At 69.3% G+C, this 25,523-nt stretch overlaps 1 protein-coding gene across 1 annotated transcript in view; it reads right to left on the bottom strand.

Moving 5' to 3' along the window:
- Positions 1-287: 287 nt before the first annotated feature.
- Positions 288-25,523, bottom strand: part of Cdh4 (cadherin 4) — a 356,680-nt gene continuing 331,444 nt past the window's right edge. The window contains 9 exon segments of the mRNA XM_048349680.1: positions 288-563; positions 3,286-3,450; positions 4,563-4,702; positions 6,309-6,542; positions 7,480-7,713; positions 8,510-8,652; positions 9,296-9,549; positions 10,772-10,957; positions 18,944-19,081. Of these exon segments, the coding sequence (XP_048205637.1) occupies positions 357-563; positions 3,286-3,450; positions 4,563-4,702; positions 6,309-6,542; positions 7,480-7,713; positions 8,510-8,652; positions 9,296-9,549; positions 10,772-10,957; positions 18,944-19,081 (1,701 nt within the window). The 3' untranslated portion in view covers positions 288-356.

The following is a 25,523-nucleotide window of genomic DNA, read 5'->3' as shown; positions in this document are numbered from 1 at the left end:
TCCTTCCTTCCTTGGTGCTCGAGAACGGGCCCTGCTGGGGTCGGGGGCCTGGGGCCGTCTCTCGCTTCCAGTCTCTCCTGAGTTTAGGGACTCTGACGTGTGTACCCAAAGGCACTTTGTTTGTTTGTGTTTCTAGACAGTGCTTCTGTTCTAGGAGATTCGAGTTGGGACGGCGTCTCCGCGCTCCCCTCATGCTCCGTGGCTACCGAGATGCGGCGGGGACGTGGGGCGGCGCCCGGCGGCCAGTGTTCATGCTAGACGGCTCCACGCTGGGGCGGGCGGGGCGGGGCGGGGCCTCCGGCCTCCCCGCGGGGGGCGGGCGCCCCTCCGCCTCCAGAGCGGATCCCGGGTGACCGCTAGTCCTCTTCGCCGCCTCCGTACATGTCCGCCAGCTTCTTGAACCGCGGCCCCCAGTCGTTCAGGTAGTCGTAGTCCTGGTCTCCGGAGCTCGACGAGTTCAGGGAGCTCACGGAGCCCGCGGTGGAGCCGCTCCCCTCGTAGTCGAAGACCAACAGGGAGTCGTAAGGGGGGGCCGTGGGGTCGTTGTCGGCGGCCCGGAGTCCCTGGAGGGCAGAGACACGGGGTTAGGATGGGGAGGGCTGGGTCAGCCCGGGAGGTGGGGCGGGAGGAGGACGGTCCCGGGCTCAGCGCGTGTCCCTGTGTCTGTCTGCGGGGCGCCGATGAGGGCAGGGTACGCGGAGCAAGTGTCGGGGTGGTGGATGCCCAGTGGGGGCCGCACAAGGGGGAAGGCGGGGGGCTGTGGGCCACCCTCCCCAGCCACAGGTGTCCACTCCGGCTGGCCGCGGCTCGGGGAGCTGGCCACACAGCACACAGCCTTGCTGGGGCCCCCCCTGCCCCCCAGTGCCTGCTCCACGGGTGCCCCTGAGGGTGGGGACCCCCGCCCCCTGTCCCAGGTCGAGTCTTCCGTGCTGGCTCTCAGTACGGCAGGGCAGGTCCTCACGACGGCCATGGCCGGCCAGGACCCTCCCGGCGTCTCCTCTGTGGCCCTGGGCTTGTCCCCAGGGGCGCTGCACACCCTGGCTCTCCTTTTGAACCAGCAACGGATTCAAAGCCAGGGCCCCGGCCTGCGGGAGGTGAAGTGGGTCCATCCGTGACAGAGAGCGAGGCTCGGCCAGGGGCCTGCCCTGCACTGGGAGGGTGGGCTGGGCTGAGAGGGTGGGCTGGGCTGAGAGGGTGGGCTGGGCTGAGAGGGTGGGCTGGGCTGAGAGGGTGGGCTGGGCTGAGAGGCTGGGCTGGCCTGGGCTGAGAGGGTGGGCTGGGCTGGGCTGAGAGGGTGGGCTGGGCTGGGCTGAGAGGGTGGGCTGGGCTGAGAGGGTGGGCTGGGCTGAGAGGGTGGGCTGGGCTGAGAGGCTGGGCTGGCCTGGGCTGAGAGGGTGGACTGGGCTGGGCTGAGAGGGTGGGCTGGGCTGGGCTGAGAGGGTGGGCTGGGCTGGGCTGAGAGGGTGGGCTGGGCTGGGCTGAGAGGGTGGGCTGGGCTGAGAGGGTGGGCTGGGCTGAGAGGGTGGGCTGGGCTGGGCTGAGAGGGTGGGCTGGGCTGAGAGGGTGGGCTGGGCTGAGAGGGTGGGCTGGGCTGAGAGGGTGGACTGGGCTGAGAGGGTGGGCTGGGCTGAGAGGGTGGGCTGGGCTGAGAGGGTGGGCTGGGCTGAGAGGCTGGGCTGGGCTGAGAGGGTGGGCTGGGCTGAGAGGGTGGGCTGGGCTGAGAGGCTGGGCTGGGCTGAGAGGGTGGGCTGGGCTGAGAGGGTGGGCTGGGCTGAGAGGGTGGGCTGGGCTGAGAGGCTGGGCTGGGCTGAGAGGCTGGGCTGGGCTGAGAGGGTGGGCTGGGCTGAGAGGGTGGGCTGGCCTGCCCGGCTGCCCCGCTGCCCCTGCAGTTCTTCCTCCTTGGAGGACCTGGAGGCCGTGGGTGGCGGTGTCTCCCACGCTGCCCTCGCTGAGAGATGGCGGCTTCCAGATGGCCACCGGAGCCTTCTCCCGCGCCCCAGAAGGGAAGCGCTCAGCTAGCCACCGTGAGCTATTTACATAGGAATCCTTTTGCTCAGAATAGCTTCTCACAGGCTCTGGGGCTACAGCGAGGGGACAGGATGGTCTCGCATCACACGAGAGAGACCCAGGGGCTTTTTAGAGAGATGGGGCAGAGAGCAGCTTCACTCGGTGGCAGTTTGAGGACAGTGACGTCTGGGCCTGAGTTGTTCAAGCCCGCCCACAGGCTGTGGAGAACCGGCCCGTGCTGTTAGCCTCGGGGTCTCTGCCTCTCCCTCAGTAATGGGGGTGTGTGTGTGCACACGTGTGAGGGAGTGTGTGTGAGAGTGTGTGTGCACATGTGTGTGTGAGAGAGACAGTGTGTGTGTGTGCATGCGTGCAGGTCCTGGGGCTTGAATCCAGGGCCTGGGCACTGAGTTTTGCTCAAGGCTAGCACTCCGCCACTTTGAGCCGCAGCTCCACGTCCAGGTTTTTGGTGGTTAATTGGAGATAGAGTCGCGTGGACTTTCTGCCCATGCTAGCTTCAAACTGCAATCCTCAGTTCTCAGCCTTCCGAGCCAGGAACACAGGCATAATCGCTGCTTTTTAGATTTCCCCCCCCTCCAGATCTCTCTCTGTGGGCGTGTGTAATATGTATAATCTCTTTATTCTTCTCTTCCAGGTCCCTGTACGTGTTTAGGGCTGTGTCTTTTGCTCCGTGGACACTTGGAGAGGATGCTCCTCTCCTCCGGCAGGACTGAAGTATCAGATGGTTTGTAGCTTGCATCTTCAATGTCCTCTGAGTAACTGGTGGCAGGTGTACTCTGGGGGCTTTGAAACCTCTTACGGCGTCATAGATGGTCAGAACGACGCTGCGTTTCGAGGCATGTGCAGAGGGACCTCGGCAGCAGGAGGAACTGCTCCTTGGGGAGTCCTGAGGCGCCCCGGAGCTGCGGAGTGAGGAAATCCAGCCCTCACCCGGGCTGGGGCGTGGGTGTCGCCCGACCCCTCACAGATGCAGTGGGCACTGTAGACCTGGTGAGACCCGAGGCGGAGGGCAGGGCCTCAGGCAGCTAAAGGGAGACCCCCGGGGAGAGGCCCACGCCAGCGGTTTCTGTTCGCAAAGGAAGATGGAAGGAGGCACAGGACGTGGTTTGTGGCGCAGAGCCTAGGGCTCCTGGCTCCTGCTCGCGTGTGTGTGTGTGTGTGTATGTGTGTGTGCATGCGTGCGTGTGTGTATGTGTGTGAACAGGGTTTTGCTTTCAGAGGAGATGCCACGCCTGGGCCCTCCCACCGTAGGCCACGCACCTCATTGATGAAGTCACCGATGTCCCCGGGATGGGGCACCACAGGCCTGACTGGGTACTGGGGCTCGGCCCCCACCGGCCGCTCATCCACACGCCGGACGCCGGGGGCCTTGCTCAGCACGTGCTCCATTGCTTCCGGCTGCTGCAGCTGGCTGAGGTCGTAGTCCTGGGGGCGGGGCCACGTGAGTCAGGGAGGCTGGAGGGGGGTGGGGCGCTGGGGTGCCCCGGGATCCAGAGCACCCTGTCCTCTCCTGTCACTGTCCCTTCTGCCTCGCCCGTGGTCCTGCCCCGTCCGTCCCCTGGTCCGCCCTGCCCACAGTGCGCGTCTCTTGTTCTTCTTCCCCAAGCCCGCGTGTCCTCCACACAGGTGTGGGGCCTGCCCGCCCCCTTGCTTCCTTGGCGCCCCCCCTCCCCCCACGGACCCTCACGCAGCCTCTTTGGTTCCGAGTGTGGAAGTTCACAGGCCCTTCTGCAGCCGGGCAGCTCTGGGAACTCGGCGGGCCCAGGTCAGACAGCCCTGCCCCGGGAAGGCTGGGCCGTGGCTAGGGACCCCAGAGGAGCCTGGGCTGGACGTGCAAACGTGGCCCAGGCCAAGCGGGGGCTCTGAGCATCCCGAGAGGAATGCACCTTTCCACTTGCAAAAACCCCAGACTGAAGCCAGGCACCGGTAGTTCACGCCTGTGATCCTAACTACTCAGGAAGCTGAGATCTGAGGATCGCAGTTCAAAGCCAGCTCGGGCGGGAAAGTCTGCGAGACTTGTAACTCCAATCAACTACGCAGAAAAAGCTGGATGTAGCTTTTTCAAGTGGCTCAAGTGGTAGAGCACTATCCTTGAACACCCAGAGGCTCAGGGACAGAGCCCAGGCCCTGAGTTCAAGCCCTAGGACTGGCAAAAACAAGACAAAACAAAAACCCCCAACAACCTGGGCACCGAGGGCTCACGTCTGTAACCCAGCTACTCGCGAGGCTGAGATCTGAGGATCCAGCTTCACGAGCCTCTGAGACTAGTTTCCCATTAGGAACAGCAAGATCGTGGCCGTGGAGCTCTGGCTCCGGTGGTAGAGAGCCAGGCCTGCATGGAGAGGCTACGGCAGAGGGGGGGACGTTGGGGTCCAGCCCCAGTCCCGGCGTCGGCGGCGCGGGGCGAGCTCTCTGCGGGGGAGGGGGGGCAGCCCGCCTACCTGGCCCTCCTCCTGGCCCCCGCCGTCCCCGGGCAGCCGCCCGCCTCCCTGGCCCTCCTCCTGGCCCCCGCCGTCCCCGGGCGGCCGCCCGCCTACCTGGTCCTCCTCGCCGCCGCCCTCCTCGTCGTACTTGAGGATGTTGTCGCGCACGTCGTCCTCGGGGTCGATGAGCAGCTGCTTCGTGTGCCGCTCCTTCTCCCGGCGCTTCATCCACACCACGAACAGCAGGACCATGGCTGGGGGGGGGCGGGGGGCACGCTGTGAGCTGGGCGCGCGTGTGCACGCGGCGGCTGCGGGCGGACGCAGGAGCATTCCTGGGTGCGCGCGGCGTGAGCAGGTGCGAACGTGCTGGTGCGTGTGTGCACAGTCGTGTGAGACCGTGTGAGGACACACATGGCTACACATGAGTGGCTCCTGAGTGTGCGCACGGCCGGATGCCTGTGACAGAAGCATGTGTGTGTGTGCACATGGGTGTAAGTGTGGATGCCTGTGTGGGCGGGTGTGCGGTGTGCACGTTCCCGTGGCTATGTGCACACAGGCTTGTGTGTGGACGCATGCTGGTGTGTGCAGAGGTTGGCATGAGTGAACGCATGCGTTTGTGTGTGTACACAGGGCACGTGTGCAAGCGTGTGTGTGCATAGGCTTATGTGCCATTTCCAAAGCAGAGCTCGACAGAATCCAGCGCTGCACCCCCTCTCCACCCCCCACCCCGGCCTGGCACTGCGATAGTTGGCCATGGACACTGAGTGGTCCCTTGGTGTCCGTGGGCACCGAGATGCACACGTGCTCGCGTCCCATGTGCAAAGCTGGGCAGTGTTTGCGGAGTGCGCACATCTCTGATGACTGTAACACGGGTCCAGGGTGATGGGGCAGGCCCCGCCTCGCCCCCGCCAGGCCCCGCCCCTCCCTCCAGGCCCCGCCCCTCCCTCCAGGCCCCGCCCCTCCCTCCAGGCCCCGCCCCACCCTCCAGGCCCCACCCCGCCCACAAAGCCCCGCCCCTCCCTTCAGGCCCAGTCCCTCCCTCCAGGCCCCGCCCCGCCCACCAGGCCCCGCCCCGCCCACCAGGCCCCGCCCCGCCCACCAGGCCCCGCCCCGCCCGCCAGGCCCCGCCCCGCCCACCAGGCCCCGCCCTGCCCTCCAGGCCCCGCCCTGCCCTCCAGGCCCCGCCCCGCCCGCCAGGCCCCGCCCCTCCCTCCAGGCCCCGCCCCACCCGCCAGGCCCCACCCCGCCCGCCAGGCCCCGCCCCACCCTCCAGGCCCCCGCCCCGCCCACCAGGCCCCGCCCCACCCTCCAGGTCCCACCCCGCCCACAAAGCCCCGCCCCTCCCTTCAGGCCCAGTCCCTCCCTCCAGGCCCCGCCCCGCCCTCCAGGTCCCGCCCCGTTCGCCAGGCCCCGCCCCTCCCGCCAGGCCCAGCCCCATCAGCCAGGCCCTGTCCCTCCCGCCAGGCCCCGTCCCTCCCTCCAGGCCCCACCCCGCCCGCCAGGCCCCGCCCCTCCCTCCAGGCCCCGCCCCTCCCTCCAGGCCCCGCCCTGCCCTCCAGGCCCCGCCCCTCCGTCCAGGCCCCGCCCTGCCCTCCAGGCCCCGCCCCTCCGTCCAGGCCCCGCCCCTCCCTCCAGGCCCCGCCCCTCCCTCCAGGCCCCGCCCCTCCCTCCAGGCCCCGCCCCTCCCTCCAGGCCCCGCCCCTCCCTCCAGGCCCCGCCCTGCCCTCCAGGCCCCGCCCCTCCGTCCAGGCCCCGCCCCTCCGTCCAGGCCCCGCCCCGCCCGCCAGGCCCCCGCCCCTCCCTCCAGGCCCCGCCCCGCCCGCCAGGCCCCGCCCCGCCCGCGCCGGCGGCGGCACTCACTCAGCAGGATGACCATGCAGATGAGGATGGCGACGATGGCGCCCGTGCCCAGGCCGGCCGCGGCCACCGCCCCCACCGTGGTGCAGTCTCCGTTCTCGTCGCAAGGGCAGACCTTGACCTTGATGACGGACGTGTTGGACAGGGGCGGGTTCCCGGAGTCGGTGACGATGACGGGGACGTCGTACACCCCGGCCTCCAGGTACGGGACGCGCAGGCCGAGCTGGGCGTAGTCGCCTGGGGGAGGGACAGGCACCGATGCCACCACCGCCCGCCCGCGGCGCTGGGCGCTGGCGATGCCTGGAGACCAGGCCACGCCCGGGGCGGAGGCGGAGCGGCGCCCCAGGGCTCGGAGCGCGTTGAAATCCCACCAGGAGCCGGCGTGGCGCCCCGCATGGCCTCCAGCCCCTCAGGAGGCCGAGGTCGGGAGGACAGTGGCTTGAGGCCGGCAGAGAGTTCACGAGCCCCTTCTTTTGGCGGGTCGCGGGGCATGGCGGTGCGTGCCCGTCCTCCCAGCGGGGGGATGGGGAGGATTAGGCGTCGGGATCACCAAGAAGGCTCCCCAGACCTCATCTCTGCAGAGAAGCTGGCTAGGGCGGCTCGCCCGTCACCCAGCTTCTGCGGAGGGTGGGGACAGGACTGCGGCCCAGGCAGGGCCCGGTCACCAAGGGAGACACCGTCACCCAGCCAACCGGGGCAGAAGAGAGCCGGAGGCCCGGCTGAGGGGGAGAGGGCCGGCCCCGCCAACACGAAGCCCCGAGTTCAAACGCCAGCACTCCCCAAAACAAAAAACAGACACACAAAACCCAAAACCCAAGCAAGTCAACTGAGAAAGAACATCCTCCGAGGAAACAGGCAGAGGCATCGAGAGACAGTTCGCAGGCGCGATGGGGACAGCAGGGTGTCTGGACATGTCTTCCGACGGCAGTCACGAGAGGTGAATGGACCCGGTGGGTTGGGCTCTGAGGCTGGCCAGTGCCTTTAAGGGCACTGGCGAGGCCCGAGCGGACACGGACAGCGTTTCTAGGGCGCGTGACATGCCAGGCCGCCCCAGGCCCCAGGTCTGCGCGCCCCAATGAGACCCAGGCAAGAACCCCCGGCGAGGACCCAGCGTGGGGCGCGTGGAGCCGGGGGCGGGGCCTGCGTGGCTCCCCCGGACCCCGGGCAGACTCACCATTTAGGCGGGCGATGGTCCAGTTCTTCCGCACCGCCCCCGGGACGAAGGGCAGCTCAAAGACGTAGGGGCCGATGTTGGGGTCCATGTCGGCGTCGGCCGCGGTGATGTTGATGGCGTTGAGGCCCGGCTTCTCGCAGATCTGCGCCTCCTTGGGCAGCAGTTCAGGGGCGTTGTCGTTGATGTCGATGAGGTAGATCTGCAGGGTCCCGGTGCCGCTGGCCGGGGGGATGCCTGGGGGACGGACATGGGGACACGGGCGACCGTCGCAGCTCACCCCTGGTACACCCGCCCACCGTGACAATCTGCACACTCCCCCCTCCCCGGCTGTGCGAGGACGGAAACACGGGCCCGGCTCCCAGCCAGGGGGGAACCTCGCCGCAGCCAGAGCCACGCAGCCAGAGCCGGAGCCTCGGCGGCTCGGCCCGCGCCGCGCACACGGCCCCACAGGCCCTCGGCGGAGCCGCGCGCGCTCACAGCTCGCAGTGTCCCCGCCCTGCCTCGCACCCCTCTTAGATTTCCTCCGCTCCCTGCCTAGCAGGCCTCCCAGGCCCGCCCTGAGTGGCCGGAACCGTCCTCGAGGAAGACCCGGATGCGCCAGCCGCGCGTGGGGTGGAAGGTGGGGTCCGTGGAGGAGGTGCTGGGCCAGGCCTCGGGCTCCTCCCCCGGAGGCCGCCCTGTGCCCTCCCCCGCCCCCAGCCTGTGCTCTGGCTCTGGCCGCAGGTGCCATGGGTGGAGACCCCGTCTGTCCCCCAGGATCGGGGGTGGTGGTGGTAGCGCGTCTGGTCGTGGCCCTGGGGCCCCCTCGTGAACGGCCAGGCGTCTCTACTGCGGCAGGGGGAGCGTGTGGAAAGCTCCGCCTCAGGAGCACCGAGGACCAGCCCCGTGCTCGTGTTCAAGGCCTCGGTGAGCTGGGGGCCAGCGCTGGCCGGGCGCGGGCTCTGTTGGCTGGGGGTGCTCGCTGCGTGCCAGCGCCCGGCGTTAGCCCTTCGCGCCCCGCCCTGCAGGCCCCCCGGGTCGCGGGACGCACCGTTGTCGGCGGCCAGGAAGGTGGCCTCGTAGACGTTGTGCTTGGTGTAGAGGGACTCGCGGTCCAGCACCGCCGCCGTGGTGATCTGCCCGTTGCTGGAGTTAATGTGCAGCCAGCTCGCCGGGTCGGCCAGCTTCGAGTACCTGCGGGGGGGGGTGGGGTGGGGTGGGGTGGGGTGGGGTGGGGGGGCGGCGCGTGAGCAGGAGCCCCAACTCTGGCGCTGCACCCTGGGGCTGCCAGCCCACCACCTGGGCTTCTGGGTGGCTCTGTCTCCTGGGGCCCGTCTCTGTACCCCGCCTCCTCTCGCAGCGGGACGGGCTGCAGGGCCCCCCCACCCCGCTCCGTCTCTGTACCCCGCCTCCTCCCGCAGCGGGACGGGCTGCAGGGCCCCCCACCCCGCTCCGTCTCTGTACCCCGCCTCCTCCCGCAGCGGGACGGGCTGTGGCCCCCGCGCCGTCACTGTGCTGACTGTGCTGGGTGGCACGTGTTGTCAGTGTCCCCACCTGAGGGTGGGGGACAGCAGGGCGTGTGGCCTGGCCCGGTCCCACGTGACTGGCAGTGAAGCCAGGGCCACACCTGCCTGGCGGGCAGCACCGTGCGCTCCTCCCGGACGCGGAGCAGGCCGAGGCTCGTCCAGGCTGCGGTTCTGGGCAGCCCGCCTCAGGCTGAGCCCCGGGCTGGGACCACCCCAGTTGGGGCCCCCCCTCCCAGGTTCAGGAAGCACTCGTAGGGGAGCCAGGGAGCTTGGGACCTGGACCAGGCCCCCCGGGGCCCCGCCAGCCTCACCTCACGGCTTGCTGCATGAAGCGGTCGGGGTCCACGGCCGAGAAGGTGGTGAGCGCGGTGCCCGCGGGCACGCCCTCCTCCAGGCGGATCAGCTTGTGGTTGGAGGGGAAGTAGGGCGCCTCGTTGATGTCTGTGACGGAGATGGTCACCCCTGCGGTGGACTGGAAGGACATCTGGATCCCACTGGCCAGGGGCGCCTGATTGGACACCATCACGGTCAGCATGAAGGCGCGGTTCAGCTCGTAGTCCACAGACTGGAGGAGAGAGGGGCGAGCTGGTCACCCCCAGCCCAGCCTCTCCTGCTCCCCAGACCGGAGGAGAGAGGGGCGAGCTGGTCACCCCCAGCCCAGCCTCTCCTGCTCCCCAGGCTGCTGTGCTCGGAGGGAGCGGCCCACCCCAGTTCTCTCCAGGTGCCCTGGTCTTTGGCCTCTGGTTTCCTATGGGATTTGGCTAGTAGGAGGGGAGAGGCTGGTCCGTCAGTGGTGAGGAGGCACGTGCAGGGCCCTGCCTCCGTGGGAGGGAGGGAGGGAGGAGGGGAGGGGGGAGGCAGGGAGGGGGGGAGAAGGCCGTGGGAGGCAGGACAGGGGCCGCGCTGTCCCTGGGTTCCCGCAGCCCCCGCACACTGCCTCTCAGGCTAGTGCCCCCCCACCCCGTGACAGAAAGCCACGCGTGGAGGTGAGAAGCAGGGCTGAAGGGCGGGCAGGGAGAAGCGGGCCTCAGGGGGGCCTGGGGGGGGCAGCAGCGGGGTCCCCTCCCAGGCCGCGCCTGGGTGACCTCCGTGACCCCTCACCGTCCCCAGGGCTGGCCTCCATGTCAGCTGAGGGAGGCGGGCTCACACGCTGCCCCGGGCCCCCAGTTGATGACGCCACAGTCTCGGGAGCGGGGCCGGGCACCTCTGCCCTCAGAGTCCCATGGTGCGTTGCAGGTCAGTTGACCTGTCCGGTCCCTCCCCCGCTGCCCTCCCCCCACCCCCCGTGCCACCGCCTGCAGGACCCTCTCTGGCTGCGAGTCCGGCCCCTCCCTAGAGGTTGCATGGGGGCGCTAGCCTCCCCCGCCATTATTCCTTCCGTTCTGGACCGTCAAATGCCTGCAAGCACCCAGCACCCAGCACCCAGCACCCACCCACCCACCCACCGCGCAAGAGCTGCACAGATGGGACAGCCCGCACCCCCTCTGGCCGGGCACCCCTGCTTCGGGAAGGCGCAGGGTGAGGGGGTCAGTAGGTGATTTGCTGCATTTCAGCGAGGGTGTGGACGAGCTGCAGGGCCGCCCTGCCCCCTCGGCGTGGCTGGGACCCCCGCTCAAAGGCGGGGTGCACATGGGGAAAGGGGGCCCCGACGCCACCCAGAGGGAAGGACCACCGGCGTCCTGCCTGTCCCCTGGGAGCTGACCTTCAAGGTGTGCAAATGGTGCCCAGGCCCCACGGTCCACACACGACCCCCGACTTTCCTCCCAGGGTGGCCCTGACGCACCCACCTTCACCACGGTGACCAGGCCCTCGTTGGTGACGGGGTCGGTGCGCACGCTGAAGTGCCCCGAGGGGTCCCCGCTGATGATGCGGTACACGGCGTTCCAGTTGGGCGAGTGAGGCTGGTCGCGGTCCATCACGGTGAGGTTGGCAACCACCGTCTCCACCCGGTTTTCCGGGACTTCTCCTGAAAACTGGAACACGTGAGAAAACGGGGGGTTACAGCCCTGCGGGGCCGGGGAGGCGCCGGGGCTGCTGCCGAGGCCCGGGCGGGGCACCGCCGTGGGTGTGCATGTACACACAGGGGCGCACACCCGCACCAACCACACCTCCCGCTTCTCCTCTCAGCCTTTCCCACACGGGCAGAGGACCCACGCGAGCCGCGGGACACAGGCGTGGCTGCAGGACGCCGAAGCCTCTCTCCCTCCGGCCCTGCCTCGGGCTGGGTGGGGTCCGCCCGGGCAGGGACGCGGGTGCGGGCTGGGCGGGGTCCGCCCGGGCAGGTACGCGGGTGCGGGTTGGGCGGGGTCCGCCCGGGCAGGGACGCGGGTGCGGGCTGGGCGGGGTCCGCCCGGGCAGGGACGCGGGTGCGGGCTGGGCGGGGTCCGCCCCGGCAGGGACGCGGGTGCGGGCTGGGCGGGGTCCGCCCGGGCAGGGACGCGGGTGCGGGCTGGGCGGGGTCCGCCCGGGCAGGGACGCGGGTGCGGGCTGGGCGGGGTCCGCCCGGGCAGGGACGCGGGTGCGGGCTGGGCGGGGTCCGCCCGGGCAGGGACGCGGGTGCGGGCTGGGCGGGGTCCGCCCGGGCAGGGACGCGGGTGCGGGCTGGGCGGGGTCCGCCCCGGCAGGGACGCGGGTGCGGGCTGGGCGGGGTCCGCCCGGGCAGGGACGCGGGTGGGAGTGATGTGGCCATCTCATCTTTTGCTTTTATTTGTTTTGCCAACCTGGGGCTTGGGCTCCGGCTCGAGCGCTGTAGCCTCAGCCCCTTTTTGGCTCAAGGCTAGTGGTGCTCTACCGCCTGAGCCACAGCGCCACTTGCGGCTTTTTTCTGAGTCGTTTCCTGGAGGTAAGCGTCTCGTGGACGTTCCTGCCTGGCTGGCTGGCTCTGGACCGCGGTTCTCAGATCTCGGCCTCCGGAGTAGCTAGGGTTGCGGGTGTGAGTCCCCGGGGCCTGCTCACCTCTGCCCTCGAAGCTACATCACTCCCCGTTTCCTCCAGGCTGAGGTTGGCTTGGTCTAGCACAGAGGCAGGCGAGTGATGCGGCTAAACCCAGCTTACATGCTATTATTGTCAATAAAGTTTTATTGGCATAGACCCAAGCCCTCGGTTTACACACCATCTGTGTCGGTGCAGAGCTGGGTGGTGGTGACACTACCTGGCCTGTCACAGAAAAGCGTTGCAGACGCCCGTTCTAGCCCCTCCTCAGTAACTGCCTCAGAAATGGGCCCTTGGCTAGCATGGCCCCGCAGAGCTCGGTTCTGAGGCCCTGCCTGGGGCCTGCCCGGCCCGTGGGAGCCACAGGTGCCTGCAGGGGTTGGGTGGGGCTGGTGGTGGGGCCGCTCATGACCCGAGAACAAAGCCTGTCCAGAGCGCGCAGCCCAGCCGGGGCCCGGCGGCGCTGCCCAGGCCTGGATTCAGCCATGCCTGGAGTCAGATTTCCTGGGACTCGTCAGCTGCTGTGGTACCGGCATGTTCTCAGTTCAAGCCGCCAGGGTCAGGGTGGTGCTCACGGGTCAGGCTTCATGGCTTTCTGGTAGCTTTTGAATTCCTTCTTTTCCAGAAACTCGCTCTCTGGCCCTCCTGTACAGCCGCCTGGGTGGGCAGCCCAGGGCCTGCCAGTGGGAAGCACGCGTGGAACCGAGGTGTGGCAGGAGCGCCTCCCCTCCCCACCCCGGAGAGCCGCCCGCCCGCCCGCCTGACACGCCCGGCCTCCCCTCCCCACCCCGGAGAGCCGCCCGCCCGCCCGCCTGGCACGCCCGGCCACCCCTCCCCACCCCGGAGAGCCGCCCCGCCCGCCCGCCTGGCACGCCCGGCCTCCCCTCCCCACCCCGGAGAGCCGCCTGCCCGCCCGCCTGGCACGCCCGGCCCTCCCCTCCCCACCCCGAGAGCCGCCCGCCCGCCCGCCTGGCACGCCCGGCCTCCCCTCCCCACCCCGAGAGCCGCCCGCCCGCCCGCCTGGCACGCCTGGCCTCCTTCCTGGAGGGCCTCCCCGAGTCAGGACCAGGCAGGCTCCGGAGTTGCCGGGAAGCCATGGAGGGCCTGGCCAGGCCTCCGCTCTGTCCTGGCAGCCCCCTCCCCTGCCCCCCTCCTCTGTCCCCCTCCCCCCTCCCCTTCCCCCCAGCGGGCCCCGGGTACATCCCAGGCAGAGTCGACTTTAAGTCCCGCAAGTTCAATGGCGGCAAGGAAGGGCCGCCACATGTACGGTGGAGTCTCTTGTCCACCTTCCTTTGGGCGTAATGACTTTTTAATTTTTCAGATTCCAAGGCACAGACAAAGCCTCCCGAGCCTCTGGGATGCCAGGGCGGGTATTGGGAAGACGGAGTCGTCATGGCGCCGGGATTCGTGTGCACACTCTTCCCGAGAGGCCAGCCTTTCTGCCTCCATGGTTCCTTCCAGCCCCGGCCCCGTGGGAGCCCAGGCCCCGGTCGGGGCGAGAAATGGAGCCAGGATCCTGGAAAACCTGTCCAGAGGTGTTTGCTGTTCCAGTGCCGGCGGTGTTTTGCTGGTAGCGCCTGCCGGACCCCAGCTCACCAGCACCGTGCGGGAGGAGGGTGTCGGGAGGGGCTTGCTGTCCATCCTCAGGGAGAAGTCCGGCGTTTGCACACGGGATGAGCGGCTCTTCTGCTCGCGGGACCTCCCAGTGACTTGCCTTCGCAGCCCGTGGCAGGAACGAAAAGCTGATATAACCGGTCCTGGTCACACTGCTACAAGTGATGGAGCATGGGCTTGAACTTGGCTCAAGTCCTAACTGGGTGTGGCTGAGAAGGGCTGGGTCACAGGGGGTGTACTGGGCCTTGGCGAGGGGGTGTACCGGGCCTTGGTGGGGGGGTGTACCGGGCCTTGGGGGGTGTACCGGGCCTTGGGGGGTGGTGTACCGGGCCTAGCGAGGTGAAGGGTCTCCCCCACAGTCCCCAGGGAGCAGGCACAGACTCAAGACCTGGGCCCTGCTCGTGCAAGGGCCACCTTGTCCAGGCTGCCCTGCCCAGCCACGTGAGGACTGACCCTGTCTGGGTGGAAGCTGGGCCACCCTGACCCTTCTAATCATGGCTGCCAGCAGCCAGGTGAGGGCCCGTCCTCCTGTTCCTCGTGGCCCAGTGGCACCTAGAGCGCAGAAGGCCCAGGTGCGGCCCTCCCTGTCCTCAGCCTGGCAGGTGACAGTGTCCCCACAGGGGACAGCACTCCCAGACGGTGGGGTCCCGGCTCCCGGCAGGTGTACGCGGCGCCTTGGGGCGGGCCTCGGTGACCACGTCTGTGGTGGGGCCCAGGTGACGTCTTGGTCAGGCGCTGTCGGGGGGACACGCTGGGCTGTCCATGCTGGGCTGTCCACGCTGTGCTGTCCACACCGCGCTGTCCACGCTTTGCTGTCCACACCACGCTGTCCACGCTTTGCTGTCCACGCTTTGCTGTCCACGCTTTGCTGTCCATGCTTTGCTGTCCACGCCAGGCTGTCCACACCGCGCTGTCCACGCTTTGCTGTCCACGCTTTGCTGTCCACGCCAGGCTGTCCACACCGCGCTGTCCACGCTTTGCTGTCCACGCTTTGCTGTCCACACTGCGCTGTCCACACCGCGCTGTCCACGCTTTGCTGTCCACACCGCGCTGTCCATGCTTTGCTGTCCACACTGCGCTGTCCACGCTTCGCTGTCCATGCTGCGCTGTCCACGCTTTGCTGTCCACGCTTTGCTGTCCACGCCAGGCTGTCCACACCGCGCTGTCCACACCAGGCTGTCCACACTGCGCTGTCCATGCCGCGCTGTCCACGCTTTGCTGTCCACACCGCGCTGTCCACGCTTCGCTGTCCATGCTGCGCTGTCCACACTTTGCTGTCCACACTGCACTGTCCACACCGCGCTGTCCACGCTCACCCTCTCGGGCCTGAGGCTGCCTTGCAAAGCAGGTCTTGCTGATGGCGAGCTCTGCCTGGGCCTCTCTCTCTCTCTCTCCCTCTCTCTCTCTCTCTCCCTCTCTCTCCCTCTCTCTCTCTCCCTCTCTCCCTCTCGCTCTCTCTCTCCCTCTCTCTCTCTCGTCCCTGGGACGCAGCGTCCTCGCTCGGGCAGCCTCCTCTATGGCCTCCGCACCTCTGTCGCTGTCCTGTGGACCCCGGGAAAGGCCCTGGGAGCGCGGAGGGGGGCTGGTGGGAGAGATGCCCCCGCGTGGGGGCCCCCTGCGCCTGTGGGAGCGTGGGGACCCTCAGCCCGAGGGGCTGAGCCCCTCCCTGCAGCCTCCGCCCCGTGTGGGCTTGTGCAGCGGGGTGCAGGGCCCCCTCCTTCCACAGCGCGCCGCCCGCTTTGCATTCCCTTTCCTTTCCTAACGAAACAATGGCGCCTCCTGTGGGGCTGTGCGTTCGGAACCGGAACTCCAGGATCGGCGGCGCTGAGGATCCGAAGGGGCTCGGAGGCCACGTTCTCCCCTCCCGCCTCCAAAGCCGAGGTCGGGGGCCGGCGGGGCGCGGGGCGGGGCGCGGGGCGGGGTGCGCTCCACGGGGGCCGGTGCCCAGGAAAGCTGCCCCGAGCGGCACCGGGGCGGTGCTACCCCTGAGCTAAGAAGGACTCCCAGCCTCTCCCCGACCGGGGCGCTGGGTGCTGGGCGCTGGGTGCTGGGTGCTGGGCGCTGGGTGCTGGGCGCTGGGCGCTGGGTGCTGGGCGCTGGGCGCTGGGTGCTGGGTGCTGGGCGCTGGGTGCTGGGCGCTGGGTGCTGGGTGCTGGGCGCTGGGCGCTGGGTGCTGGGCGCTGGGTGCTGGGTGCTGGGCACTGGGTGGCTCTCAGGAGACGCAGGCGTCCTCGGCTCCTGGGAGGCTCCCTGGCCGGGGCCTCACCGGCGTGCAGAGAGCACAGCGCGGCTGCGCCCGTGCCCGGCCGTGTCCGCAGGCCCCCGCGGGGACGGTGGGACTGGCCCGCGGGGAAGCCGGGCGTGCGGCCGGCAGTCTGGCTCCGGTGCCCCTCGTTCCCGGCACAGCTCAGCCGCAGGGGGTGGTGGGGTGATCCAGGAAGCCGGGGGGGCGGGGAGAACGCCATCAGCGGCAGACCCCGAGGGTCTGTGCGTTTCTGGGTGTCCCCCACCTGGGTCACCCCCTCCCAGGTGATTACGGGCGCTCTGCCGTCTCGCCAGGCTCTTCCTCCACCGCATCCCTGGGCTCGAGCCTCCCCTGCCTCTGGGCGACCCAGAGTGGGGGCCTCAGACGCGGCGATCCCCTGGGAGGGGCACCGGCCCGGCGGGGCAGCGGCTGGGGGGGGGCCGGGAGTGGACCCCTGGCCCGCGGCCGCCACGTCGCTGCTCAGAAGCGCTGGCTCCGATCGGTTATTCAGGCTGAGGGGTGCGCTCGGCTCGGTGTAACTAAGGACACCACGGCCATCCCCGTGTGAAGATCCCCAGCTCCCACGTCCAGCAACTCTCCCCGAATCCGCGTCTCGCTCTCCTCCCGGGCCTGTGCGCTCGCTGCAGACGGCAGAGCGGCCAGGGTTCCGAGGGCCTGGGGCTCGGGCAGCCCTCGGCAGAGGCGGCCAGGACCTGCGTCCCCCCTTCCCCCCGGCCACTGAGGGGGGGCTGCAGCGCCCTCGTCACCGTCGTGGGGGTTGGCGTCACGGCAGCTTAGGGCCTGGCTGTGCCGCTCACTCGTGTCGGGGGGTCTCGGGGGGCCGTGGTGAGCATTGCCCCTTTTCACGACGGACCCCAGGGCGGTCCGGGCTCCGGGACAGACACAGCAACACCGAAGGCCTGCTCAGTGGCAGCTGGGGTACGGAAGTGCCGTCCCCCCCCCCCCCCACCTCCCCACCTGTTGGTGGAGCGGGAACAGGGCTCCGTCTCTGCCTGATGCCCCCGATGAGGCCCGGGGCTCCCGGGGCATTTCAGAACTTGTTGTATGGAGGGTGCGCAGAGACTGGCGGACGCCACCAGCAAGCCACCCTCCTGAGCTCACAGAGCTCTGCCTAGGAGCTCCCGGCTCCACCGCTAGCCGGGCCGAGGGCTTCCCAGCTCTGGAGAGGGGCTGCGCTGGCGGAAGGCCACCTGCCCCTGCCCCTGCCCCTGCCCCGCCCCTGCCCCGCCCCTGCCCCGCCCCTGCCCCTGGCCGGCTGCTCTGTGCCTGGTGGGATCTGGGCACAGGCCCAGGGCCCTTGGGGAGGCGGGGAGGGGCAGCGTCTGAAGCTGTGTCCTCCCCAGCAGACTGAGCCCAGCATGGCTGCCGGGAGGCCCTGCTCCAAGAAGCCCAGCTCTGCCCGTCAGCCGCCCTGGAGCAGGAGGGAAAATAACTTTTAATTAACAGTTGAGAGCAGGAAGTGGATCATGCAAATCCTTGGCATCTCTTTAGCTTCTGCTGATTGTTCTTGATTAAACGCCACAAAAATAGCCCAGCTGCGTGTGCGTGTGCGCGCGTGTGCACGTGTGTGTGTGGTAGTGGGGTCAGCCTGCCCTGTCCACTCCCACTGTGAGGCAGAGATGGTGTCCTGGGTTCTCGCTTGCCGCCGTCTCGAGGGGTCCTGCCAACGGCCACCTTGAACCCGGGGACGTCAGGTGTCCCGATGACCACGCTGGGGGCAGGGGTCAGGGGTCAGGACCCCACTCATGGCATTTGGATGGCAATCTGCTGTTTTCCTCTGGCCACCGGCCCTCGGCGGGGCCCGGGGCCTCCGTGTTCCCACGGGCTCTGCCCACCCAGCGGCCGGCAGGCGATAGAGCCCACGTCTTGGAGCTGTAGAAGGGCACACACTGGGCGCGTGAGGCAGACTCCACCCACTCGGGGGCGGGAAGTGGGGTGCGGCCTCTGCGGGGGCCACTTGCTGTCTGCCCCCCCTGAGCTGGTGGTGTCTGTGGAGGCCTCCGCCCTCCTGGCCAGCACAGCCTGTCCAGAGCCCCTCAGGAAAGCAAGGTGGCGCTGTTGGAGGCTCGAGCCGCAGTGGGGTTCCAGGCTGGGGCTCTGGGCATCTCCCAAACCCTCGCCACCCCCGAGGTGGGTGGGCCCCGGGCTGTGGACGGGCAGGCCGCCTTCTGCCCTGGTTCCCCCGGCGACTGCTGGCTGGCTGTTTCCTGGGGGTGGGGGAGGTGGGAGCTCTGTGGTCAGGGGAGCGGCGCAGTGGGTGTTGGGGAGTCGGGGCGGGGTCCCAGAGGACCACCCTTGCCCGGTTCCCCCGCACAGCGAGTGCCTGGGTGCCCCCCCTCTGCCGGGCGCCTGGGGTGCGGGGTCAGAGCCCTCCCCGCCCCGCCCCCCCCCCCCCCCCGGGGTCTGAGCGCCGTCCTCCACGCGGCCACCTGCCGTCCGCCCACTAGGTGGCGCTGCGTGCTGGCCGCCGGCCCGGCCTGGGCCGCTCCACCCAGAGCTCGGGCTGCAGGCTCCCCGCCCGCCCCTCCGGCGGCCTCTTCCTTGCAGGCGCAGCTCCTGGGGTCCTAGCTGACCTCCCCTCCCCCTCCTCTTCCGGTCCCGGCCCAGTGCTGACCCCTCAGAGGCTGAGGCAGCCTGGCGGTGCCCGATGCGAGGGGTCCCGAGGCTGGGGTGCGGCGCCCCGGTGATGACGGACACTCGTGCCTCGTGAGGAGCCAGGGGAGCCTTCCTGCGCCTCCCCTCCGCGGCTCCGGCCGACACCCGCAGCCTCGCTGCAGCCGGCCCCGGGCTGGCCCGCCCGCCCGTCCCCACACACAGGGACTGCAAGGCCAGCCCGGGGCACAGCGCCCCGCTTGCCCGCTGGCTGACGCCGCAGGGAAGTGGGGGTCCCGGTGACAGGGCTGTCCACGGGGTGTCGTCTGGGGGTGGGGCAGGGCGTGTCCCTCGGGGCCTGGGGCTCTCGGTCCACAGCAGCCCCAGGTCCACCGCGATCGCCCCATCGCCCGGTCGCCCAGTCCCGGGGGCCCCTGGCACGGGCGGCGCGGGGGCCCGGCCTCCGCGGGGGTCCCCCCGGCGCGGCAGCCCCCGTCCGGTCTCCCCGAAGCCCCGCGCCCCGCTCCGGACGCAGCCCCGGCCCGGCGGGACTCACCGTGCTGACGGTGAACTCGGGCGGGTTGTCGTTCACGTCCGTCACCGAGATGACGGCGGTGGCTGTGTTGGAGAGGCCGTAGTTGAGATTCCCCTCCATGTCCGTGGCCTGGACGATCACGGTGTACTGCTGGACCTTCTGGGGGGCAAGGGCAGCGGGTCAGCGGGGTTCAGTGGGGGGGGCTCTTCCCGGGGGCGGGGCTGCGGGGCGGGGCTGCGGGCCCGACCCCTCCGAGCCTCTGCCCTCCCCTCCCCTCCCCTCCCGAGGTGATGGCCGGCCCCTCTGAGGACCCGGGAGGGCGGCCACCGGGGTGCCAGCACGGGAAGGGTCCAGAGAGCCGAGGGCGCCCTTGGCAGCCTGGGGCTGCGTGTGGGGGTGTCACCGCCCGGCGCGGGGCGGTGCCGAGCGCGTCAGGGGGCGCGGAGACGCCCGCGCCGGAGCAGCCAGGCGGGCGGAGCGTCGAAAGGCAGGCGCGGCCAGACGGCGCGGTGGGGCTTTCCAGGCCTCGAGGCCCCGCTGCCCTCCTGGCCACCCCAGGAGATGCGGTGCCCACCCCCAGGTCAGTACCAGCGGCCTGCATACACCCCCGTCTGCCCGGAGGCCAGACGTCTGCGTGACAGCCAGGACGAGCGCGCGCGTGTGCGCGTGTGTACAGAGCTCAGCTGGGGCTTGCCGCTCTCACTGCTCTGTGAGGGAGAAGAGGGTCTGGGGCCAAGGCCGAGAGACGCCCTGCAAATGACTCAACCCCACTCCTGCTGCCCTGGGGGCGGAGGAGGCCGCACCCGCCACGCCGCTCAAGGTCACCCGCGGCCGGCTCCACGTTCTGTGTGCACGCGTAAGTGTGCATCCGTGTTCACAAATGCAGGCGCAGGTGCGTATGTGCACGTGCGGGTCTGTGTGCGTGCACGCACCCCGGTGTGCACGTGTATTCCTGTGTGCACGCACATCCAAGTTTCTAAGGGTACCCGGGTCGTGTGCGTGTGAGTGCAGCTGACCGCCACTAGAGGGCAGGCCAGGCTTGCTTTTGGGCAGCAGGAGGGAGGGGGTGGGAAGCTAACCTTGTGAGAAGGATGGGGTGGGTGGGGTGGGATGGGGGTGGGGGTGGGGGTGGGGTTAGTGGCCACAGCCGCTGGCCTCCAGTCAAGGCCCACCCAGGTCTGGAGAGAATGGGGTTCCAGGTGCGTGGGGTCAGGGCGGGTCTCCCGCATGGCTTTTGTGGGCGTCAGGCCCGTGTCAGGCCCGGGTGGGTGGGTGGTGCCCGCAGCAGGCGCCCGCAAGGCTCGGGGGGCCCCGCGGGCGTCGGGTCTCCGTGCACCCGGGTGTGGCTGGAGGCGCTGCTTATTTTGAGCCGCGGGCACAGGACGTTGCTCTGGTCCTCGTGTGCATTTCACTCTCAGGTGAGGACCGGGTCTCGGGGTGCTGTGGGGCCTCCTGTGGCCCGGGAGATGAACGTGCCGCGTGTGGGCCCCCCCGGGCCCGGGGCTGGCCGTGTCCTGGCCCGGGGCCGCCCCCCGGGGTGCTGGGGGCCCCGATGATGCAGCCTGTCGTGCTGAGGTGGGAGGAGGGGGGTGGCCAGGGGCAGCCTGGCTGGGCCCGTCAGTGTCCTTTTGGGGCACCCCAGGGGCCGGCCGGTCCTGCCTGTGGCTCCCACCGGCACAGAGGCCCAGGGCACCGGCCGGGCCTCACCACGAGCGGCAGGGCAGCCGTGGACCGGTTAAAGAGCGGCGCGGCCGTGTGTAAGTTGGAGGGCAGCGTGGGGGCCGCAGGCCGCCCGCCAGAGGCTTAGCTCCCAGCCGGGGCTCGGCCTGCAGCCCCCGAGAACATCCATCCACAGTGCAGCGCAGGGCAGGGCCCCCCGAAACGCTCCTGCGGTCACTCCCCCCCGCCCCACCCGGCGCGGGGTCCTGCACGCTCCCCGGCACGTCAGTCCAGAGCGAGGACCCCAAGTTCCCCTCAGGTAACTAACACCCCGCCCAGCAAGGACGGGGCTTGTTCCACACACACACACACACACACACACACACGCGCACACACGCACACACACACACACACACACACACACACACACAGCTGCAAGTCCGCCTCCCTCAGCCACCGAGCAGGTGGTCAGCACGGTGTGAACCGGGAGGAGAGCCAGGCAGACGCACAGACCCGAGTCCCTCCCTCCCTCCGGGCGAGGCTGGGGGGTGCCGGGCTCCCGCCCCTCTGCTCTGGGAGAAACGCCCCCCTGCACTGGTGTCCGCAAAGCCCCGACGCCGGCCCGCTTCGCACGCGCAGCGGACGTCCCTGTGTTGGGGGCCGAGGGTGCCACGCGCTCCCGGACGCCGCTGGGCCTCCTGGCCCCGTCGGAGCCTTGGGGCGACTCCGGGCTGCGTGTGGGTTTCCTGCGCGCCGGCGTCCGCACACAGCCCGCGCCCAGGCTGCCCGCGGCCCCGCACGGCCCCCGGGGGGGGGCGGTGGCTCCGTGGTAGTGTTTGCTTGGCGTGCTTGAGACCCTGGGCTCCACACGAGACTCAACCCCGGGACCGCCCTCTCCTCCTCCCGAGAGGCCGGGAGAGCCGGCCGTGCTTCCGGCGGACGCCGCACCTTCCGCACAGGGGCAGCCGGAGTCGGGCGCGGTGGCGGCGCTGGCGGCGGCGCGGGCTTCCGAGGCCCCGGTCCCGCAGGGGCCCGCGGGGCCTGGCGGCTCTGGGCTGTGGTGACGGGCCACCGGTGCTCACCCCTCCCTACCGAGGGGCACGGATGTCGGCGGGGAGCGGGAGGGCCCCCCACGCGCCGAGGCCTCCGCCAGCCCCTGGAGAAGCCCAGGAGGAGGCTCGGGGTGCGGGGGCCACAGCGGGGGGCAGACAGACCCCTGGGGGCAGGAGAGGGCGGCCGGCATGCAGGCGCTCCCTTCCCGAGCCGTCCTGTGCTTCCCGCCGGCAGCGGCGGCGTTCGTGATTACGCAAGGCAAGCCGATGGCGTGATTGTGGGAAACATCTGCTCCCGCCGGGGGCTCAACGAGGCCCCGAGGACTCCCCTCCGAGTGCCCGGTCCAGGGAGGGCGGGGACCGTGGCGTGCGCACAGCCCGCGGCCGCTATGGCCTCCACACTTGACTGGAGGTGTTCCGTGGACGGCCGGACCACGGCCGCCACGCCCGAAGCCGCCTTCGCCAGCCCGTCCTCCTCCCGTCCGCCCTCTCGCGGCAGGGGAGGTGACGGAGACTCCAGGGACCAAGTCCAGGCCGAGCGGACACTGGCAAATCTGTCTCAAAGAACTGTTTAACTTTTCTCTCCGAGACCACAGAGCCGCACTACTCTCCGGCTCGGAAGCAGTGGTCCCTAAAAGTGACTCGAAATCCATCACGAGGAGAAGCTCCTCCAGCTGGCCGGGACCGTCCCACGCGGACCGGGTCCCGCGCGGACCCCGCACCCGGGCCAGCGAGGAGCGGTCACGGCCACGGCGCTTCTCCAGAGGGACGCGCACGCCCACCTGAGCTTGAACAACGCGGCTCATCAACTCGCGCTGGCGGCGGTGGCAGCGGCCTGGATCGTGGCAGCACCGAGCCGCGTTATCAGCACTCGCTGTGACGTGGTTTTATGTGGTGGCCGCGGCAGGCAGACAGTCTGGGGAAAGCTGGGGGTGTTGGCTTGCTCCCCGGCCCCCCCGGCCCCTCCGCAGCCCTGGGGCCGGCCATCAGGCCCAGGCAGTCGGGAAGAGCTTGTGTTTGACGGAAGCGGCCAGCCGATCACTGTCTCGGAGCTGGCGAGACGTCGCGGGGTCTCCGCGGACAAGCCAGCCTCCGGGAGGGCGTCTGGGGACAGGTGGAGGCTCCGTGCTCATGAGGTGGCCGCTGCCTCACCTGGGGCAGACCTCGAGGGCCGCACACCCTCTTCTAAGCATCCTGATCACGAGCACGTGGAGCCGAGCGGAGCGAGGAGCAAGCTGCCGCTCCCACCGGGCAGGGCGCACGGGACACCCAGACACTCACGGCCACAGTCACACGGGGACCTTCCCTGGGCCTGGGGGGCCCCCAGAAGCGATCTGCCCCATTGCCCTGCGCTTCTTTCCTGTGGCCGGTGCCTGGCGGGGCCCACAGGACCTGACGCGTGCTCTGCAAGACAGGGTTCCTAACAGCACCATGGGACGCACCCCAGAAACTCATCCGTTCACACAACGTACTCCAGAAACTCATCCGTTCACACAACATACCCCAGAAACTCATCCGGTCACAATGTACCCCAGAAACTCATCCGGTCACAATGTACCCCAGAAACTCATCCAGTCATACAACGTACCCCAGAAACTCATCCATTCACACAACATACCCCAGAAACTCATCCAGTCACAATGTACCCCAGAAACTCATCTGTTCACACAACATACCCCAGAAACTCATCCAGTCACAACATACCCCAGAAACTCATCCATTCACACAATGTACCCCAGAAACTCATGCAGTCACAATGCACCCCAAAAACTTATCGGGTCACACAACGTACCCCAGAAACTCATCCGTTCACACAATGTACTCCAGAAACTCATCCGTTCACACAACATACCCAGAAACTCATCCGTTCACACAACATACCCCAGAAACTCATCCGGTCACAATGTACCCCAGAAACTCATCCGGTCACAATGTACCCCAGAAACTCATCCGGTCACAACGTACCCCAGAAACTCATCCGTTCACACAATGTACCCCAGAAACTCATCCAGTCACAATGTACCCCAGAAACTCATCCGGTCACAATGTACCCCAGAAACTCATCCGGTCACAACGTACCCCAGAAACTCATCCGTTCACACAATGTACCCCAGAAACTCATCCAGTCACAATGTACCCCAGGAACTCATCTGGTTACATGTACACCAGAAAGTCATCAGGTCACATGCCATGCCCCAGAAGCTCATAGGGTCTCATGACGTACCCCAGAAATTCATCTGGTCACATACCCCAGGAACTCACCAGTCCCTGGAGGGTCTGCGGGAGGAGGGGAGGGCGGAGGGTCTGCAGGAGAAGGGTGGAGGGTCTGTGGGAGGAGGAGGAGGGTCTGTGGGAGGGGAGGGTGGAGGGTCTGTGGGAGGAGGAGGAGGGTCTGTGGGAGGAGGAGGAGGGTCTGTGGGAGGGGAGGGTGGAGGGTCTGTGGGAGGAGGAGGAGGGTCTGTGGGAGGAGGAGGAGGGTCTGTGGGAGGGGAGGGTGGAGGGTCTGTGGGAGGAGGAGGAGGGTCTGTGGGAGGAGGAGGAGGGTCTGTGGGAGGAGGAGGAGGGTCTGTGGGAGGAGGAGGAGGGTCTGTGGGAGGGGAGGGTGGAGGGTCTGTGGGAGGGGTGGGAGGAGGGTCTGTGGGAGGAGGAGGAGGGTCTGTGGGAGGGGAGGGTGGAGGGTCTGTGGGAGGGGTGGGTGGAGGGTCTGTGGGAGGGGTGGGAGGAGGGTCTGTGGGAGGGGAGGGTGGAGGGTCTGTGGGAGGGGTGGGAGGAGGGTCTGTGGGAGGGGTGGGAGGAGGGTCTGCCCCTGTGTGTCGCCCCGGCCTGACATGGGCGTAGCCGTGGGGCCGTAGCGCTGTGCGCTGTGAGGACCTGTAATGCCCGTCTGTCCGCGTCTGTGTGGCGCGCTCCTCTCATGGCTTGTGAGCGAGCGTTGTGTTTGGAGCTGTCACAGGCGGTGCTCAGGCCGTGTGGCAGCAGACAGCGGTGGCCACCGCGGCGTTGAGGAGCCACTGGCATTGGTGAGGGCTCCGGGCGGCCATGGCTGGGAGGCGGTGGGGGGGGGGGACCGGGGTGGCCATGGCTGGGAGGGAGGGGTAGGGGTGATGGGGGTCGGCCTGTGGCTGGGGGGGGTGTGTGGACTCGGGGACACTGCCGGGACTGAAAGGGTCCCTGGAGGCTGAGGTCTTTGCCGCATTGGAAGAGGCCACGGACGAGGTCCGATGGACGTGATGCGGCACATCCCCCTCGCGTCTGGGACCAGTGCTCGCTCCTGTGCGCGGTGAGCACCAGCGGAAGAGGCCGGGCACCCCAAACCCTTCCCGAGGCCGGTGTCCTGCAGCATCCCTGAGCGTGCCTCCAGCTTCAGGCCGTGCGCTCGGCTCCCTGCCACGACACCAGGCGTGGCCGTGGCCCCACACCGTGGCCAACACCCTGCCAGACAGGACCCACGACAGCCCTGTCCCCACCACGCCCCACATCCCACGACAGCCCTGTCCCCACCACGCCCCACATCCCACGACAGCCCTGTCCCCACCGCGCCCCACATCCCACGACAGCCCTGTCCCCACCGCGCCCCACATCCCACGACAGCCCTGTCCCCACCACGCCCCACATCCCACGACAGCCCTGTCCCCACCACGCCCCACATCCCACGACAGCCCTGTCCCCACCGCGCCCCACATCCCACGACAGCCCTGTCCCCACCGCGCCCCACATCCCACGACAGCCCTGTCCCCACCGCGCCCCACATCCCACGACAGCCCTGTCCCCACCGCGCCCCACATCCCACGACAGCCCTGTCCCCACCGCGCCCCACATCCCACGACAGCCCTGTCCCCACCGCGCCCCACATCCCACGACAGCCCTGTCCCCACCGCGCCCCACATCCC

The sequence above is a fragment of the Perognathus longimembris genome, chromosome 6, assembly GCF_023159225.1.
Source record: "Perognathus longimembris pacificus isolate PPM17 chromosome 6, ASM2315922v1, whole genome shotgun sequence".
Lineage (NCBI taxonomy): Eukaryota > Metazoa > Chordata > Mammalia > Rodentia > Heteromyidae > Perognathus > Perognathus longimembris.
The sequence above is the reverse complement of the archived record's forward strand: the minus strand, read 5'-3'. Positions and strand labels throughout refer to the sequence as shown.